At 40.9% G+C, this 16238-nt stretch overlaps 2 protein-coding genes across 3 annotated transcripts in view; one reads left to right on the top strand and one right to left on the bottom strand.

Annotated features, from left to right (window-relative positions):
• The window catches only part of ESR2 (estrogen receptor 2), a 188442-nt gene that overhangs the window by 10836 nt on the left and 161368 nt on the right, over positions 1 to 16238 (bottom strand). The window lies entirely within an intron of this gene.
• Positions 1 to 16238, top strand: part of SYNE2 (spectrin repeat containing nuclear envelope protein 2) — a 281501-nt gene that overhangs the window by 166910 nt on the left and 98353 nt on the right. For both annotated transcript variants that reach the window (XM_065871886.1, XM_065871885.1), the window contains exons 61-65: positions 2413 to 2610; positions 3213 to 3287; positions 4535 to 4642; positions 11216 to 11332; positions 15305 to 15535. In XM_065871886.1, coding sequence (XP_065727958.1) covers positions 2413 to 2610; positions 3213 to 3287; positions 4535 to 4642; positions 11216 to 11332; positions 15305 to 15535 — 729 coding nt within the window. The remainder of the gene's footprint in view (positions 1 to 2412; positions 2611 to 3212; positions 3288 to 4534; positions 4643 to 11215; positions 11333 to 15304; positions 15536 to 16238) is intronic.

Here is a 16238-nt window from a genome sequence, read left to right as displayed (position 1 = left end):
GCTGATATTAAAAAATTCACATTTATTAATATTAACATCTACCTCTTCAGAAAAATCTTTATATATGTATTACATATATATGTATGTATTTATGTATGTATAGTTTAACAACCATCTTTTTTTTTTCAAGTAAAAACAGTATTCTATGAGAAAAATACGGATAGGTTAGCTTGAAACTTAATCGCATGAGTGTTATTCCTCAACCATTAAACTTTGGTACATAGCAGAAGTGCTTTATGCAGGCTTCCCACTTTGTCATATAGAATATTAAAAATACATGTTCTTTATCAAGGATATTCTTAAGTGAAGCTGGCTTTTTTTCCCGGTTAAATTCATGATAGTGAAGCATCTAGTAACTACTAATATAGTTGATATCGCTGCCTTGAATCATACTGTGTCAGTAGCTTTACCCACCATTGCTTTTGCGACATCACACAGAGAAAAATGTCAACACAGTGAGAAAGGCCAGTAACATTTTAGAATTATTATGAAAATGATCTTGACCTTATGGAGTGTGGACCACCTAGGGTCTGCAGATGCCACCTTGAGAATGGCCGCTCTGCGCCCTTCTCTGTCTCCATAATGCTAGTGGCTCTGCAGACTAGTCTGTTTCTGTAAGTGTTATTCTAATGGCTGTAGTATTAACGTCTGTTGGGAGGCACTGTTCCTCTGAAGTTTAGTGTTTATTGAAAAGGGACACACACCACAGCCAACTCAGATTTAATTATCATTTCCCAAAGCAATCACAAGAAATTTAACTTCAGACAGAGTAGGGGTATTGGTGTCGGAATGTGTGCAGTAGCACAAGAGCCATGGGGGCTGGGTGTCAGAAGTCCAGGTCTAGGCTCTGTCACTAGCTGCAGCCCTGGAAAAATCACCTTCTTTCTCTGGACTTCAGAACTCTCACTTATAGGTGGAGACATGTTGAGTTTCTTTGTCTCTAAAAAAAAATTAATGATTCTATGAATATCTGTAGGATGGATGGATGGAAAAAAAGAAGTAAGGAAGAAATGGGACTTCCCTAGTGGACAGCAGTTGAGACCCCGAGCTCTCAGTGCAGGGGGCCCCGGTTCGAGCCCTGGTTGGGGAACTGGATCCCACATGTGTGCTGCAACTAAGAGTTCTCATGCCACAACTAAGGAGCTGGCGAGCCGCAACTAAGGAGCCAGTGAGCCACAACTAAGGAGCCAGCCTGCCACTTAAACTAAGGACCCTGTGCAACCAAATAAATAATAAATAAATTTTTTAAAAAAAGAAATAAGGAAGAAAGGAATGAATGAATGGACTGGGGGATTAAGGAATACACTAGGGACAAAATTCCAATATGTGACAGGTTTGCTAAAAAGGAGCAGGTTATCTTCTGATACAGCACTTGCTGTAAAGCTCAGGCTTTGAATGATGCCTTTCAAGGTGCTAAAGAGGAAAATGTCAGACAAGACGACACCTGATATTTCCTCCAAATCTAGGATTCTATAATTCTATAATCCTTTTAGACAGACAGTGGGCATCTGTACTTCTACCATGTATAAGAAATTTTATTCCCACATTATCAATCATACAGAATTTTAAAGTAATCATTTTTTTTTTTTTTGCGGTATGCGGGCCTCTCACTGCTGTGGCCTCTCCCGCTGCGGAGCACAGGCTCCGGACGCGCAGGCTCAGCGGCCATGGCTCACGGGCCCAGCCGCTCCGCGGCATGTGGGATCTTCCCAGACCGGGGCACGAACCCGTGTCCCCTGCATCGGCAGGCGGACTCTCAACCACTGCGCCACCAGGGAAGCCCTAAAGTAATCTTTTAAAGCTTGGAATCATCTGTTCATCATTCCCATAACAAGTTACAATTCACAGTGCCCTTGTTGGCTTATTTATTCCCATTTGTTAGGATGCTTTGGCTGTGAGAAAAAAGTAAATGTATTTAGTAATACTAAAGAAGACTTCAAAAGTGATAATAAAAGTGTGAGATTTCTAGCCTCGTTTTCTCTCAGCGGTTCCCAAACATTAGTCTGCGTACAAATCTTCTGGAAGCTTGTTAAAGTGCAGGTTCATGGCCCCTGACCCTGCGGATTCTGGTCAGTCAGTCCTGTGGCCACTGGAGTGGGGCAACCCTGGCTGCACACCACAGTCACCTGTGGAGATTGTTACAAATTTCTGAGCCACCGCTTGACCCCTAGAGATTGATTGACAAGGTGTCAGATGAGGCTAAGGCATCCTATAAGGGAGCTTATAAACCCTCCCCAGGTCATTTAGAAACACAGTCTGGATGGAGAGGAGCTATACTGTACCAGGGACTGGCTCCTGGCTCTGCCAACTGTACAGCATAGAAAAATCTTCATCCCTTGTACCGATTGAAGTAGGCTCCTGTGGCAAAGGTATCAGATGTCCCAAAGGAATGCAAACACTCTTTCTGCGCAGGGAGAAATCGAAGGTACGGAAAAGCAGATTCTGAGCTTGAACCAGAAAAAAGAAGACCTGTTGGTGGACTTGAAGGATGCCGTACTAAAACTTCACCAGCATTTTCAGCAAAAACAGCAAGAATTAGAAGAGGAAATGCTGTCAGCCAGAGCATCAGACGAGGATGGAGGGGCTGAGAGGGATGCTTCTGAATGGAAGGTGGGTATGACATTAGTTAATGCTGGTCCCACATTCCACAAGAGCTTTAAATTGGTAGTATTTTTCACCTGGAAGGCCTGTGGCATCTATGTATATGGCCTATAGTAAAGGAATCTTTCAAAGTGGAAATACTCTGCGTGAGATTATTCACTAGTGAATATTAATCCTTAGGGTGTGTCTGTTCTGGACTCAACCCAGAATTCTTATGCACAAGTTACTTAAGGAGGTGCTTATGAAATTCCATGGGTAGGTGGGTGGCATCTACCCTTTGAAGTATCTTCCTACTAAACAGCCCATTGCAAACTAAAAAACGGGCCCAGCACCTCTCTAAGCCCACTCTGAACCCACATCAATGAATCACATTCTTGAATTGTTTGATGAGGGGCCACAGAAGGCAGTGCAAATGAAAGAGATCTAAGATTTGAGTGAGTCATGATTTCAGCTGGATGAGCTGAGAGTTGCTAGACCCCGAGGCTTCTTGTGTGGGTGGGCAGCTTGGATAGAGTAAGTAAAAAATTAGCTACATAAAAATGCGGCCAGGCCAGGATCCTGGTGACGTTGAATGGCACCCCGGCTGCAAGTCTTTGTGCTGTGCCTTTCAGTTGAACAGAACGGGCTCCATGTTCTTCCTGCCAGCCGTCGAGGAAGAGGTGGAAGAAAGCTCCCTGAAGAGCGAAGTAAGGAAAATGATTTTCTCGTTCAAGTTTGTTAGAACAGTAATCTCTAAAAGGTCAATGAGAAGATCTTAAAATGAATGGAAACGTAAGGATTTTTAAATTCAATGCTGGTAGTTTGTAAGGGTGATTGAAGTAGTTGTCTTATGTCATTAATGTTTAAGTGCATCTAAACCTACTTCAGGCCAGAGTGGAATAAATGTAATTCAGACACACTTGTTGGCAGAAGGGAGAAGATGAAATTCTTTGTTGTATCCTTCTGAGTACTTTCTCTGGAGTTTTGAGTACTTTCTCTGCTGTTTGGTTGGCACTCCTGGTGTGCTTTATAGAACTTTATCTTTCCATATTTGAATTACTTTTTTTAGTCTGAAACAGCATTGCCAAGGACACAAAGAATGGTATTAGCAACTAACCCTACTATGAATCCTTATTACTTCATCAGAACTGGTTGGATGAGACCTTTACCAGTTGTCTTTCCTGATATCAATTTCCATTTCATACTTTAAGAATTAAAGTGATAGTGGGTCTTGTGCGAAAGGGAAGAAAATTGCAGCAATTTACAGTTTTTAATGTCTCACACGTAACCACCAGACATTCTCCCTGCTCGTTTTATAGATTGTTCAGTAGCTCCACGGTCACACAGGACAGCCTGTTGTCCTTCAGTGTATCACTAGGATACATGGGGCTGAGTGGTCGGACAAGGAGAAGTGAGGCTTATTATACACCCTGACCATCAGACAACTTTATGATCTGATTATGCCTCTTCACAACAGAGAGAATTGTGAGAGTGGAGGAGGTACAAGACCAAAAAAAAGAGTGCACTTCAGTGCAATTCTAATTTGAGACCTGTATTTGCCTCTGAACTGATATGTTTATAGTATTCATTGTTTGTCTTTGACAACGATCAAAAAATACATGTTCATCAGGCTGTTATTTTAAAGATAGCGTTTGAGGTTACATGTACCAAAGCAGATCAAATTCCTAAAGCACTGTTTTAAAGATCCCCTTTGTGTGACATGAGCTGAATCCCAACTTATAAGAATATTTTTTAGGCTTTAGGAGGAGCAACCACATTTGGACTCCTGTGATGTAGTTAGCCAAAGAAATCGATGACAAATAGGGGGATGGGTGGAATTAAGGGCTGCAGTTATACTACCTGGTAAGCTGAGTCATATAAAAGAGATGAAGAGGATGCTGTTATGATGGTAGGAAATCACCTCCCTTTGCTAATCAATTGATTGCTGTGTCAGAGTGGAGATAAGAAAGCAGAGCCACCTTCCAGGTCCCCATCTTTACTCTGGAAACATGACAAGGATGTGGAGGAAGAGACATCCTCGTCCTCTGGAACGATGGTTCAGGTAATGCTGGACATATCACATTTGTTGGGACTAGGGGATGGGCAGGGATAGTAAGCCAAAGCAAAGAATTTCTTATTGAAAGAATGCTTCAGGATACGTGGGTTGAAATTTTTTTAAGCTTCTCAGTGTTACCTCTGCACAAAGCAAAGACGACTGAGTACTTACCTGTTACTTGCATTTCTTTTGTGCACTTAGTGATAATAGGAGAGTATTTTGCTAAGAAACACTCCATGTGTGAAAATCCAAACTGACAAAACATAACTGAAAGGAACACCTAAAAGGTTTACCATAGTGGTTATAGCATTTAACATGCCACTCTTTGGGGAGCAGTTGGGGTGAGAGGTCTTCCCATCATTCTCTTTTTGGACAAAGTAGCATGGAAGGTAAATTAATAAGTCTTTTTGCTCCTTATGACCTTCTAAACCTTCTCCAGTCTCTCAAAATAGAGGGCAAATGCCCTCACTTTAGAAAATCATTATTACATGCTGATGTGAAGATGATGTTTTTCTGTTGCTCCTGAAAGATCTCTTCATCATTATGATCCACACACCTCCCGCGCCTGCCTCCTGACCAGGGCTGACCCCTCCCCCAGCTCCCAGGCCAGTCCTTTCATTCATCTTTGGCACGGGGCTACACTTGTACCTGCATCTCCAGTCTCTTTCTCTTGGTAGCTTCCTTTCCTCTCTACCTCAGAAGTATTCAGTTTCCCCTTCCCTAACAAATTCCCTCCCCCATGGCCCTATCCCACTGAACAAGCTGAGGGACCCAGAGCCCAGGCCATCTCTTCAGAAAGTGCTTTGCCTCCCAGGGGTGCCCTTCTCTCCATATCTGCCTGCGGACTTCCTTCCTACCCATCCACAAAGGCCCATCTCAACTTCTGCCTCCTCCAAGAAACTGCCTGCCTCTTTCCCTTTGTTTTCCCATAGCATTTTGAACCTCCGTTATGACCTATCACAGTTTTATGCATAGACCTGACACAGTTTCATGAAAAGCAAGAACTTTACCTTCTACATTTTGACGTCCTGTACTGAGCGCAATATGCTACTTTAATGCATTGAATTTCTTTTTTTTTTCTTTTTTACATCTTCATTGGAGTATAATTGCTTTACAACCGTGTGTTAGTTTCTGCTTTATAACAAAGTGCATCAGCTATACATATACATATATCCCCATATCTCTTCCCTCTTGCGTCCCCCTCCCTCCCACCCTCCCTATTCCACCCCTCAAGGTGGTCACAAACCACCGAGCTGACCTCCCTGTGCTATGCGGCTGCTTCCCACTAGCTATCTACCTTACGTTTGGTAGTGTATATATGTCCATGCCTCTCTCTCGCTTTGTCACAGCTCACCCTTCCCCCTCCCCATATCCTCAAGTCCGTTCTCTAGTAGGTCTGTGTCTTTATTCCTGTCTTACCCCTAGGTTCTTCATGACATTTTTTTTCTTAAATTCCATATATATGTGTTAGCATACGGTATTTGTCTTTCTCTTTCTGACTTACTTTACTCTGTATGACAGACTCTAGATCTATCCACCTCATTACAAATAGCTCAATTTCGTTTCTTTTTATGGCTGAGTAATATTCCATTGTGTATATGTGCCACATCTTCTTTATCCATTCATCCGATGATGGGCACTTAGGTTGTTTCCATCTCCGGGCTATTGTAAATAGAGCTGCAATGAACATTTTGGTACATGACTCTTTTTGAATTATGGTTTTCTCAGGGTATATGCCCAGTAGTGGGATTGCTGGGTCATATGGTAGTTCTATTTGTAGTTTTTTAAGGAATCTCCATACTGTTCTCCATAGTGGCTGTACCAGTTCACATTCCCACCAGAAGTGCAAGAGTGTTCCCTTCTCTCCACACCTTCTCCAGCATTTAGCGTTTCTAGATTTTTTGATGATGGCCATACTGACTGGTGTGAGATGATATCTCATTGTAGTTTTGATTTGCATTTCTCCAATGATTAATGATGTTGAGCATTCTTTCATGTGTTTGTTGGCAGTCTGTATACCTTCTTTGGAGAAATGTCTATTTAGGTCTTCTACCCATTTTTGGATTGGGTTGTTTGTTTTTTTGATATTGAGCTGCATGAGCTGCTTGTAAATTTTGGCGGTTAATCCTTTGTCAGTTGCTTCATTTGCAAATATTTTCTCCCATTCTGAGGGTTGTCTTTTCATCTTGTTGATGGTTTCCTTTGCTGTGCGAAAGCTTTTAGGTTTCATTAGGTCCCATTTGTTTATTTTTGTTTTTATCTCCATTTCTCTAGGAGGTGGGTCAAAAAGGATCTTGCCGTGATTTATGTCATAGAGTGTTCTGCCTATGTTTTCCTCTAAGAGCTTTATAGTGTCTAGCCTTACATTTAGGTCTTTAGTCCATTTTTCTTTTCTTTTCTTTTTTTTTTTTTTTTTTTTTGCAGTATGCGGGCCTCTCACTGTTGTGGCCTCTCCCGTTGTGGAGCACAGGTTCAGCGGCCATGGCTCACGGGCCTAGCCACTCCGCGGCATGTGGGATCTTCCCGGACTGGCGCACGAACCTGCGTCCCCTGCATCAGCAGGTGGACTCTCAACCACTGCGCCACCAAGGAAGCCCTCTTTAGCCCATTTTGAGTTTATTTTTGTGTATGGTGTTAGGAAGTGTTCTAATTTCATTCTTTCACATGTACCTGTCCAGTTTTCCCAGCACCACTTATTGAAGAGGCTGTCTTTTCTCCATTGTATGTTCTTGCCTCCTTTATCAAAGATAAGGTGACCATAGGTGCGTGGGTTTATCTCTGGGCTTTCCATCCTGTTCCGTTGATCTAGATTTCTGTTTTTGTACCAATACCATACTGTCTTGATTACTGTAGCTTTGTAGTATAGTCTGAAGTCAGGGAGCCTGATTCCTCCAGCTCCGTTTTTCTTTCTCAAGATTGCTTTGGCTATTTGGGGTCTCCTGTGTTTCCATACAAATTGTGAAATTTTTTATTCTAGTTCTGTGAAAAATGCCAGTGGTGGTTTGATAGGGATTGCATTGAATCTGTAGATTGCTTTGGGTAGTAGAGTCATTTTCACAATGTTGATTCTTCCAATCCAAGAACATGGTATATCTCTCCATCTATTTGTATCATCTTTAATTTCTTTCATCAGCGTCTTATAGTTTTCTGCATACAGGTCTTTTGTCTCCTTAGGTAGGCTTATTCCTAGGTATTTTATTCTTTCTGTTACAGTGGTAGATGGGAATGTTTCCTTAATTTCTCTTTCAGATTTTTCATCATTAGTGTGTAGGAATGTAAGAGATTTCTGTGCGTTAATTTTGTATCCTGCTACTTCACCAAATTCATTGATTAGCTCTAGTAGTTTCCTGGTAGCGTCTTTAGGATTCTCAATGTATAGTATCATGTCATCTGAAAAGAAGGACAGCTTTAATTCTTCTTTTCCAATTTGGATTCCTTTTATTTCTTTTTCTTCTCTGATTGCTGTGGCTAATACTTCCAAAACAGTGTTGAATAATAGTGGTGAGAGTGGGCAACCTTGTCTTAGTCCTGTTCTTAGTGGAAATGGTTTCAGTTTTTCACCATTGAGGATGATGTTGGCTGTGGGTTTGTCTTATATGGCCTTTATTACGTTGAGGTAAGTTCCCTCTATACCTACTTTCTGGAGGGTTTTTATCATAAATGGGTGTTGAATTTTGTCGAAAGCTTTTTCTCCATCTATTGAGATGATCATATGGTTTTTATTATTCAATTTGTTAATACGGGTGTATCACATTGATTGATTTGCGTATATTGAAGAATGCTTGCATTCCTGGGATAAACCCCACTTGATCATGGTGTATGATCCTTTTAATGTGCTGTTGGATTCTGTTTGCTAGTATTTTGTTGAGGATTTTTGCATCTTGTTCATCAGTGATATTGGCCTGTAGTTTTCTTTCTTTGTGACATCTTTTTCTGGTTTTGGTATCAGGGTGATGGTGGCCTTGTAGAAAGAGTTTGGGAGTGTTCCTCTGCTATATTTTGGAAGAGTTTGAGAAGGACAGGTGATAGCTCTTCTCTAAATGTTTGATAGAATTCCATTGAATTTCTTGATCCTGCTTTGCAGATCAATTACATGTTGCTTCCTCTTTCATTTATGGCTAAATGTCTTTACTTTGGTGCTCCTCTTTCTTGAGCCCTTTTGTAATCATGATTTTGTCCCTTGCTATATTTAAATTACTGTTGACTTCTGCATATCAATTAAGTGCCCTTTTATTAGTCCTGATCCTTCTTGATCTCTTCAGCGCTAAATACCTCTTCCTTCTTGAAATGCAGTGTTTCTTTGGCTTTCTTTTTTCTTTTTTTAACATCTTTATTAGGGTATAATTGCTTTACAATGGTGTGTTAGTTTCTGCTTTATAACAAAGTGGATCTGTTATACATATACATATGTTCCCATATCTCTTCCCTCTTGCGTCTCCCTCCCTCCCACCCTCCCTATCCCACCCCTCCAGGCAGTCACAAAGCACGGAGCCGATACCCCTGTGCCATGCGGCTGCTTCTCTTTGGCTTTCTTGATTCTGTACTTCCTTGTCTCATCTACCTGCAGCCCCTCTTCCATCTCCTTCTCTTGCCCCATCTCTGTGGTGGTAGGCATTTCCCCCAGTGTTTTGTCCTCTTCTTTCTTCTCTGTTTTCTCTCATGGCAATTTCTTCTCCTCTCATAGGTTTAGTAGTCACCTGTATGACAGGGATTCCCACATCAAATCTCTAGTCTTGACTTTTCCCAGAAATCTGTTCCTCATTTCTACTCTCCAGATAGATTTCTCTTTTTGAATGTATTTTCTTCATCTCAAATCCATTTACCAACTTTCCTTCAATGCTTCCTCTTCCTCCTAATTCCTCAGTGTCTGTTAGTGGCACCACTGTTTTCTCAGAGTCTGAGACAAACTTCAGAGTCGTCTCAGGTACCTCATTTGTCTTACCTTTCATATTCACTGGTCAAGTGATGTTCATTCAGTCTTTACATCCTTCTTCACCTCCCATTATTTTTGTCATCTTCCTATTCCAGTCAGTTGTTAACTTCTTCCCTAGACTTTTAGAGTAGCCCTCTAAGTGGATTTATAGCCTCTAGTCATTTATATGTCTTATACAATATTAACTGATGGCTTTTCCTAAAGCAGTTCATGCTAAGCTCCAGTCTTTCCTGGATTCTGACTATCTGCTGAATAAAATGCAATCTTCTTAGCCTGACTTCCAGACTTATCATGATCCCAACCTACCTTTCCAATTTTATCTAAGCTTTACCTTTGGTTTTTGGTTCATAACTTTCTAATAGCAGTTACTGTTTTCAGTAGGCAGAGCAGGAAAGTAACATTTTCTTAGGAACTATGAGATGCTTTGTAAATGTCATCTTGTTTAATAATCACAGGAATGAGTGAGCTAGGTTATATTCTTACTTTAAAGGTGAAGTAAATGAGGCTCAGAAAGTCCAGGTTAACTTGTCCAAGATCACACAGCTTGCAAGTAGAGCAATCAAGATTGGTCAATTACGTCATCCACTTTTCCCACTGCATTATGTTAAATATTTGTGTACATTTCATTTTCCCATTGTTTAACTTTGACTGACCTAGTAAGTGGGTTACACTTACTAGGATCAAAGTGTACATCCATTTAAAATGTGACACACATTGTCAAACTGCCCTCTAGAAAGAGTACATCAATTTTATTTCTACCAGGAATGCATGGAAATGCCTCTTTCCTGACCCTAGGCTGATATTGGACATTTTCGGTCTTAGCCAAACATAGCCAGTGGCTTAAATTGCATATATTCTAAGAATTTTGAGTATCTCTTTAGGTGTTCATTGGCTTTCATATTCTTCTTTTATGAATCACTTGTTCACGCCATTTGACTTTTTCTTCAAACAGACTGGGATGTTTTCCCTATTGATTTATAACAGTAATTAATATATTAAGGATATTAACAGTTTGCAAGATGTTATCCCAGTCTGTTATTTCTCTTTTAACTTAGATTATGGTGTCTTTTGTGGTGCATGTTATTTTATTTATGTTGTTAATACTAATTTTTTTTCCTTTATTGTCATGATTTAGAAGTCCCTCCCCACTCCTAGATTAGAAATAGATTCACTCATATTTTCTTCAAGAATTTTTATGGTATAACTTTTACATTTAAATATTACATACAATTAGAATTCATTGTTAGTAGTGAGGCGGAGGACTTAGCTATATTTTTCATGGATAGGATAGTTGTTCCCAATTTTTAAAATTCATCTTTCCCCCATTATTAGAAATGTGGGCTTTATCATATAATCTTATTTAATTTTAGTTCTCTTAATTATCCATTTAAATACGTAATTCTCTAGATTCCTTATGTGTCCCTCATTAACTACAGAGCTTTAGAGAATTTGAGTCTTCAAAATAAAGACAAACCTGAGGAAGTTGATTTTTTTGGCCTAATAAACAAACTTTTTTTTCTCAATGCACCTGACTTCTCTAGACATTTTTTAAGCAGGTGATTTGTAACATGAGCAGGTCCAGGAAGAGGGACTTGCGTGGCAGCAGGGCAGGAACTTTTCTGGACCTCTCATTCTTTTCTTTACAGGAGGCAGCTTGGAAAATAAGCGTGTGTGATAGTTCCACGGCACAGATTTTTGCACAAGACTCACTAAACACTGAGCAAGGCCCAGAATTTTCCCTGAGCCCCAACCAAACACAAGAGGTAAGTCCCTGTTGGTGACAAGCCAACTGCCCAGATACCTGGACTAGCCCCCAGAGATGACAAGCTCTCTGTGTTTTGCAATATTTTGTATTGCAAACCAAGAGGTCTTTGTGAACTTTAACATCTTCATGTGCACAGCCAAGCCAGAGCACAGGAAGATTCGACATCAGGTGTTTACGTAGAGAGTAAGCGTGGTACAGAGCAATTAAAGATTTTTTACTCACTCACCGCTTGTGAGGGTGAACTAGCCTTTCCATTAACACCTCCTTCTTTCTTCTGTAGATATAACTTATGGGGCGATGAAAGTGGAGGAGAGCTAATATTGATTAACTGCCTATTACATAAAAGGCATTTGTATTTGCTGTCTAATCCTCAGATTAAATAAGGTAGGTTAATACCTGCCATATGTTTACAAATGAGGAAATCAAAATTCAGGGAATAAAAGTACAGTTGGTAAATGGAGGAGTAAGAGTCAGACTCAGAATATTCCACTCTGCCTTCCTAATTTGAATACTTAGTATTGAAAGATGTGAAACCAAGGCAGATTTGGCCTCACAAAATAAACCGCCACCACACCATCCCAGTGGCCTATTTAGTATTTGTGCAAACGCATTTAGGTAAGGCACTTTAGCCAGGCAGATTTGCATTTTATAAAATGGGGGGTGGGGTGGGGTGTGTGCACCTGTTCGTAGAATTGACAGTAAAATATTTTTGATGGTTGGTATTTTGGCATGAAATATAGCTATAGCCAGAAAATTCATTTGCCTTTTAAATGGATCTTACTTAGATCAGCGATGCGTTATGTAGAAATCAAGCAGTATAACATTCACTAACTCAGAGGCTAACTTGGATGCCAGAGGGTTGACAGAATTATGTCAAGACTTGGGACTTCCCTGGTGGTCCAGTGGTAAAGCATCCACCTTACAATGCAGGGGGTGGGGGTTCGATCCCTGGTCAGGGAACTGGGATCCCACATGCCGCGGGGCAACTATGCCCGCGCTCCACAACTACTGAGCTCGCGCGCCTCAACTAGAGAGCCCACATGCGGCAAACTACAGAGCCCACGCGCCCTGGGGCCTGTGCGCCGCAACTAGAGAAAGAAAAGCCGTATACCACAACTAGAGAAAAGCCTGTGCCTACGAAATATCCCTCATGCCTCAACGAATATCCTGCGTGCCGCAACTAAGACCCGATGCAGCCAAAAATAAATAAATAAATAATAAATAAAATTTTTTTTTAAATGTGGACTTGTAGACCCCAAGGCATAATGAAATCAGGGATTGGATTCTGGTTCTACTTACTAGTTGTGTGACCATAGTCAGTTTGACTAGCTTCTCTAAGCCTCAGTTTCCTCATCTGTGCACTGGGAATAATGGGTTTGGGGTGTGAAATATGAGATGGTCTTATCACGGTGGCCTAGCTCTAGAGCCCAATAAAAGTTTGGGTATTATCAGTTTACATTAATGCTTTAGAGATGACATAATTCTCTAACAAGAAATACCTGTGGTCATACTCTTTTAGCCCTCCAAAATGTACAGTCATAAAACTTTCATTTAAATACTTTTAGTATTTGGGGTTATCGTTTGGAGAAGATACTCAGCAGGGGTGCTATTATGGAAAAAAACTGTGGACTCAGAATTAAAAGATTTCAGAGCTGTGTGACCTTGGGCAAGTAATTTATATCTGGGCCTGAGCTTCTCAGAAGCAATGTGGTGGGATGGGAGGGGTGTGAACTGATTAAACATTAAGTGTACTTGGATTTCTGTAACTATAAAAAGAGGTGAGTGAACCGATTCCTGGCACATTCCCCAGGCCACCTTCAGGTATTGAAGTTCTACAATTACAAATAATCTTTTTTTCTTCTGTCACCTTTGGATTCTTTTCAGGTTCAAATAACTAGCAGATAAAGCCGAGATTAGTTATCCAGCTTCCTTATTTCCTCATTAATTCAGTGAGTTAGTGAGAAAGCTAAGAAATTAAATATTGTCATTTTTTCTACATCTGTGTGGCAGACATAGGTGCTCGAATGTTTTTGAGGAAATAAGCAAGGCAGATGGTAAATCTGTTATTGAAGATTAATTAATTAATTAATCAATCAGTATCAACAGGTTGTTATCTCAGGTGACAAGAGGATCCCAAAATCTTTACCACTAAGATAGAAATATCTGAAAGCTAGAAAACAATTAATCAGATAACTAGAAATTGGTGTCTGGCAGTAAAATCACATATCTGTTGCTTTTTTATTTATTTATTTATTTTGCGGTACGCGGGCCTCTCACTGTTGTGGTCTCTCCCGTTGCGGAGCAACAGGCTCCGGACACGCAGGCTCAGTGGCCATGGCTCGCGGGCGCAGCCGCTCCGCGGCATGTGGGATCTTCCCGGACCGGGGCACGCACCCGTGTCCCCTGCATCGGCAGGCAGACTCTCAACCACTGCGCCACCAGGGAAGCCCTGTTGCTTTTTTAAAGGTCAGAATTAAAAAAGAAAATTGAAACAGGTGAATCTAAATATAGATCTGTATGTGAACTTCAGAGAAAGCAAGGCAATGGGAAGACTTCCTTAGGAAGGTGATTCTTGAAGAAAACACTGATGAAATCAGGGGAGAAATAACATTTTGGCAGAAAAGGCAAACATATGTGAAGTTAATAGATGGTCAAGGGGAACGAGTACAACTCAGAGGACCCTTCTGCCAAACCAGCTTTCATAAGCCTCATCATTGTGTGTGAAAATGAGTGGTATTTTCATACCCTGCATATTTTTGTTACCACATACCAATTTCGTCTGCTTCTGTTGTACTGAAAGTTCTATGTTTAAACGAAATTCCACAAATATTAGGAAATATGCATTTGAGTTGCATATTGCTCACATTTGTGAGCCACTCGCATTTCTCAGTTAGCCAAAATAGTGCCTTATTAGATGCTGAGATGGAGTTAGCAAGGCCTTATATAGAAAACATTGTCATTTCATCATACTCAGAATGAATAAAATATTACGGAGATCACTAATTTTGTAGAGCAAAACACAGATCCTTATTCCTAAAGAAATTCCTCTAGAGGGGTCGACAATACTCTTTCACTATTCTGGAAAAAGATGTGAGAAGCAAATATATCTCTGTATCAATTCATCTTTTGCCTCCAAATTGAAAGTATCTATTATATAATTACTAGAATACTTTCCCTTGGTACCTGGGAGAAATTTTTCTGTCGGATCGATAAGCAACCTAGGTGTTTCAATATTAAAAAGAACACATCACACAACATACTTTCTCTATACTATAAGCATCTAGTCCTTAACTCAGTAATATTTGAGTATTTAGAAGGTGAAAAGTAGTTTTAGAGACACTCTCTGAAGAATACGAGCAAAGTTTCCAAATTACCCCAGTGAAGCTTATCACTTGACTCAAGTTATTCTTAAGAGGGAGAAGTTTAGATAAGTACTAGTGGGGGTGGGGGGGAAGCTAAAATATTTTATAATCTAAACTACTTGAGAAGATGTTAAGTTAAAAGTGTGAGGTATATTTCCTTGTATCCCTGCCAGCGTGTAAAGATCCTTTTTCGTGTTTGAACAGAGTGCACAGCAATGTAAGCATTGCTTAATCATGCAACTTTAAACACCGGCCAATTCGCTGAAATGTTTCAGACACACACACCCACATGCACACCCTCTCGCTCACACTCACCTGTCTCCTGGGACCCACCGTTTAATGAACTGCAAGCCTGTTTGCGTCCTCTGTGCCCAGGAACTCTGTACCTGTGTACATGCAGATCAGCTGCTTGGAAACCTGGGGCGCCAGGTCACGTGATCATTGCTATGCCTGTGGAGGTGGCTTTTTCTTTTCTTTCTTACTTCTTCTGCCCTTATTTTTCTTTTAACTGGGGAAATGCTATAAGTTCATAGGTCTTTGCAAGTCCAAATATGAACATTTTGGACTCCTAACTTTTCACCGCTGGATTGCCTTTGGATTTATCATAGGGTACCACACCTCCTATCAAGGTTGCAGCTCCAGGCTTTTCTGATGAGCAAGGAGCTTTTGAGGCCACAGTGGAGAAAGCAAGGCCCAAGCCTGCAGAAGTCCTCCATGTCTGCAAGAACCAGGTGGCTGAGCTGGAGCTGTGGCTGCAGCAAGCCAACGTGGCATTCGAGCCAGAAACGTTAGATGCAGACATGCAGCAGGTGGTGGAACAGCAGCTGGTAGGGTGCCAGGTAAGCCTAATGGGTCTGAGCTCGGGGTCTGCCTCTTCGCCAATCACCTTCTAAGACTGGGTGAGTTTCTTTTAAAGCGACAGTGTGATTCTTCCTGTTACTCTGACCCCTGTGTTTATCTTGGCCTCAACTTTTTGTTCTCAGGATAGTTCTTTGAAATGATTTACGTAAGCAGAGTATTTGGGGAGATAGTAGTGGGTAAGATCTCAGAATCTAGAGTTCAGATCCAGTCATTAACTGTGAACTGGTAGGAGTTAACTTCTCACCTCATTTTCCTAATAGAGCAGGTTATCTCCTAAGACTTTGTCAGGATTAAATGAGATAAATTATCTAAATCAGTGTCTGGTGTATGAAGTATATATAAAGTGCTCAATAAATACTAATTTTATGCATAATATTAAATTCTTTGAATTTTCATTCATCAGAAATGAAAATGAATATCCTGATTTGCAGGATTGCAGATACAATATAAAAGGGCTTTGCTGCCGTGTTATTACAAATGCTCCTGCTCTTGCTGGGGAGGGGCAGGAATGTAAACTTCCTTGCCTGGGAGTCATTTTGAGTAACATTTGCTGGCATAACCCAAAGGTTGGGATCTCTGTACCCCTTCAGGGAAGGGCGAGACTGATGACACTGCAGGAACATAATTGAGCTTCACGCATGACAGCCCAGCCCAGCCCAGCCCAGCCCAGCCCAGCCCAGT

Source organism: Phocoena phocoena, chromosome 2 (genome assembly GCF_963924675.1).
Source record: "Phocoena phocoena chromosome 2, mPhoPho1.1, whole genome shotgun sequence".
NCBI classification, from domain to species: domain Eukaryota; kingdom Metazoa; phylum Chordata; class Mammalia; order Artiodactyla; family Phocoenidae; genus Phocoena; species Phocoena phocoena.
Note: the sequence above shows the minus strand (reverse complement) of the source record. Positions and strands in the feature narration are given on the sequence as shown.